General features: G+C 35.0%; 1 protein-coding gene across 1 annotated transcript; it reads left to right on the forward strand.

Moving 5' to 3' along the window:
• Positions 1-561: 561 nt before the first annotated feature.
• Positions 562-2,164, forward strand: LOC120126288. Its single transcript, XM_039144510.1, has one exon. The coding sequence runs from the start codon at positions 929-931 to the stop codon at positions 2,054-2,056; it is 1,128 nt and encodes a 375-aa protein (XP_039000441.1). The 5' UTR covers positions 562-928; the 3' UTR covers positions 2,057-2,164.
• Positions 2,165-4,192: the final 2,028 nt, after the last annotated feature.

A 4,192-nucleotide genomic window follows, 5' to 3' on the forward strand; every position in this document is an offset into this window, starting at 1 on the left:
CATAAAAGAGATCTAAAATATATGATAATTTGAAATTTTCAAAGAGACGACTATCCCCTAATCATCTTCCTCGATACATCCTTGAAAAAATCATGAATCGTTCGAGTTTTCTTTTGAAATCTAATTTTTTTTTATTAATCTAGGATGCTTATAAACGGTAGTATATGTTTTAGAGACGCTTAATCATTTAACAATAAACACTCAAATATTCTATACAGTAGTTAATGCTCGAACTCGAGACATCTAAAGATAACAAACATCTCTTTAACTATTAAAATAACATGATTTATACTTAAAATTTAAAGTCAATTTTAAGATCTATCTTTATATCATCATATATTAGTCCGCATACAATTTAATTTTAAATTTAATGTGACATATACTTGTATTACATTCACATTAATATAGCAATAAGTATATGGAGTATTATTACTACGCCAGCTCCCTCTCCGTTTCTCTCTCCCCATCCCATTCACTTTGAGTTCGACCCGCTGCCAGCCACAGCCACCTCTTTTATCTTCTCTAATGGCGACCCCACCCGGCACTATCTTGTAAGGATCTTCCTCTTAGTGCAAAACATTTGTTTGATGAGATATCTTCCTCTCCCATTTTTTCTTTCCTAAAGAAAAACAAAAGCTTAAATAACCTTTCTTCTCCTTTCACTTCTCTCTTTTCCTACTCCCGAAACCCTAATTCACTTCATCGTTTACGGTGAGTAACCAACAGCAACAGAAAGAGGAAAGAAAACTTCGGTTTTTTGTGTGTCTGGAAAGTTGGTTTTCTTTTTTTAAGAGGAGATCAAGTTCGATATCAGAGGAAGGGGAAGCTTTAAATTTATTTTACAAGGATGTACTTTCTTTTCATTCATTTTTTGCCTACGTTTTCGCTCTCTTCATATTTGCTTTAACCCTTTTGATTTCTAGCTGCCATGGATTCCGGTAACAGTAGTAGCATGCAGTCTTCAAGTGGTGGTGGGGGTGATGAAGAGTATGACTCAGTCTCGAGGCCTGACTCAGTCCCAGCTTTTCTGAACAACACTTCAGGTCATTTTAACCCCCTATCAAATCAACACCCAGATGAGCCACCTACTTTATTTGATCCTTCTGCAAATTATCTCAACCCTTTCTCTCTATCTCTACCAAACAATTCTTCGCTGATGAATTTTGATGGGGTTGGTTCTCGGATGAGGCTAGGATCTGAACCCAACACCACTGACCTCGGTCAAGGCTCGTCTTTGTCGAGCCAGTTTATCTTAGGCTCACAAGGACTTGATCAAGGTTCATTCCCGAGCCCATCATCGATGCAACCGAGGTCAGCTCATGACAACGGTGTAAAGAACCCGAAGAAGAGGACAAGAGCATCGAGGAGAGCTCCGACTACAGTTCTCACCACCGACACAACCAATTTTAGAGCAATGGTGCAAGAATTCACTGGGATCCCAGCACCGCCGTTTTCTGGTTCGTCGTATTCTAAAAGGCTCGACCTTTTCGGATCTGGTTCAGGTTCTCTTTACCATTTACGTCCCTCGGCTAAAAGGCTTCACACGGCTCCATTTGCATCATCATCTTCTCGTTCATTGTTAAACAACCATTTACTCGATGCTGCTACAACAAGCAACACCGCCATGGCGAATGCTTTCTATCCCTCTGATTTAGGCTTACTAAAGCAGCCTCAGAGCATGCAAAACCAGAGCCAAATCTTATCGTTCCAGTCCTTCCTAGACCCTCCTCCTTTACACCCATCTCTTAGTTCGCCTGGCTTCGGTGTGAAGCCCATTGGAAGCTCTCCCATGCCTTCCGGTGATGAACTGGGGTTGAGTCACGGTCATTTAACACCAGAAGCGGCGCGTTCGAGGATCGACAGCAACTGGAATGATCATGGCGTTGGATTGAACGATAGTAATTATGGTGGCAATGAGCATAATTCACAAAGAGTTAACAGCTGCAAACTGAACTACTCGGCTTCATCGTCAGCTTTCCACCATGACAAGGGATTGGAGAATGTTTTATCGAGAGCTGAAGGTACACTCGATTCATGGATTTGTCCTACAGACTAGAAACCACACATCACTGCTTTTAACTTAATTTGCAGAAGAACCAGAAGGGTTTATTTTCTTCTTTTTGTTTATTTTAGAAAATAATTAATTCTTAAATCCATTATAATACTTGTATTCTGTCAGATATGTATTATCCTCCTTTTATTGGGATTAAACATTTACTAAGATATACACAAGAGCCATATATTATCCTCCCTCCTCGTACCTTGTCTACTGGGAGAAATTAAAGACATCGTTGCTTTTAATAAAATAAAAGGCCTTTTTGTTTTCTATTCCTTAAACTCCCCCAAACCCTAAAACCCCATGCCCCAACGCCTGGTGGTCCATTTCCCCAAGTGCTTCAAAATCTCTTGGGAACTGCTGCATCTTTATTATGCGACTAAAGTGAAGGAGAGATGACCAAGTACCTTCCCTGTCCGCTCTCACAACCTTTAATGTTAAGGATCAACTACCTATTTGGTCATCCATTTATTATTTAGTTTTTGTTCTGGCCTTCCAATAATTTTAAAAAGTGTATATACTGTTTTAGTTTATTTTCAATCATTTGTTGTTAAAAAAATTATAATAATGATAATGTGTCACCATAAAATAATAATACACACTGAAAAAAAGTTAAAAAAATATCTTATCAATATTACTATTAATTTTTCAATGTTAGGTGATTGAATAGAACTAACATATAATATTAAGTATAATTTAAAAAAATTTGAGAAAAAAATAAACAATCCTAATTGTTTAATCTATTCATCTTCTAATTTTTACAAGAAAATAAATAAATAAATATACGATTTATTCTCGTAGTTAATTTATTTAATGTACAATCCCAATACTTCCTCAAAATTTCTCTTGGGTAATTTATTGTTAACTTGTAGTACACTTTAAATAATTTTCTTCGTTGAACCGTCATTATTCGTTAATTTATCTTTATTTTTTTAACATTTGATTAAAAATAATATAGAAATCTAATATAAGGACGATTCTTTTAATCTAATTTTTTTTATCTATAAATATTAGGAGTTGAACTCCTAATATTATTTAAAAGATCTAATATTTGACACGAGTCAAATGATATCGGTGATAAAAGAATTGTTATTATTCTTTGAGGTTCAGTTCGAGCACCCTAAATGTATGGGGTATAAGTGTTCTATCTCATATGGTTAAGAGTTATTTTTGAATAAATGTTTTTGACTTACCCCATATTAATAAAAAAAATATCATTTTTCATCTCATTAGATTAATTAATTACTAGTTAAAAGTTTATCTTTTTATTAACTAAAAGGATAGAATAATATTTAATTTTTGAACTTCTATTTTTTCTTATTAATCCCAATATATTTTCACATCACTCATTGAATTTGGGTTTTAAATCATTTTAATGTTATAGTATTACATAATTATACTACATGACATAATTTTAAAGTGGCATATCATAAGAAGAATTAAAACTGAAAAAGTAATCAAATTCAGTAGGAAAAAAAAAAGATTCAGGAACTAAATTGGACCAAATATTCATTTAACCCTAAACTAAAGAAAGAGGGGACGGTGCGGAGCAATCGACGGCAAGATTGAAGGAACCCACACCTTACATGCCGCAATCATAAACTACTACGCGTCAAAAAAAATGCAGCTTCATATTATTTCAATAATTATTTACATCATTCTCCTTCATATATATTTCATTAATATCCTAAACTAATCTCTTAAATTACGATTAGTTTTTAAGGCAGCTGCCCTTCACGTTAAGGTATACTCCAATGAACTGAAACCACTTGTTGAATCGATTTAAAAGCATGGGAAAATGATTAAATATGAGAAATAGGGAGACGAGTAAGAAGAAAAAGAGGGAGCAAACAACAAGCCTATCAAGAAAAAGAAAAGATGATGATGAAGTGTTTGGAAAATAGACCAAGTGACACAAGGGGGATGATTGTTCGCAATAAGGCGATTTGTTGGGTGAATATGACATGTTCTTGAGGAGGAGGAGGGGTGGTTTGGTAATGACACGTGACCTTTTCTCTTTTTGGCATCATGGTGGCCCATGCCAGAGAATAATCTGGTTTTTAGCAATCATGGTTGTTTTCATATCACTACCCACTCATCCATCCACTCTTCGAATAAATATTCGTTTTAAATCCG

This window comes from Hibiscus syriacus, unplaced genomic scaffold, assembly GCF_006381635.1.
Source record: "Hibiscus syriacus cultivar Baekdansim isolate YM2019G1 unplaced genomic scaffold, ASM638163v2 tig00110457_pilon, whole genome shotgun sequence".
Taxonomy (NCBI): domain Eukaryota; kingdom Viridiplantae; phylum Streptophyta; class Magnoliopsida; order Malvales; family Malvaceae; genus Hibiscus; species Hibiscus syriacus.

Bases quoted from the DNA above. Each gene is read 5' to 3' on its own strand.
- LOC120126288 (XM_039144510.1), top strand. From the start codon at position 929: ATGGATTCCGGTAACAGTAGTAGCATGCAGTCTTCAAGTGGTGGTGGG.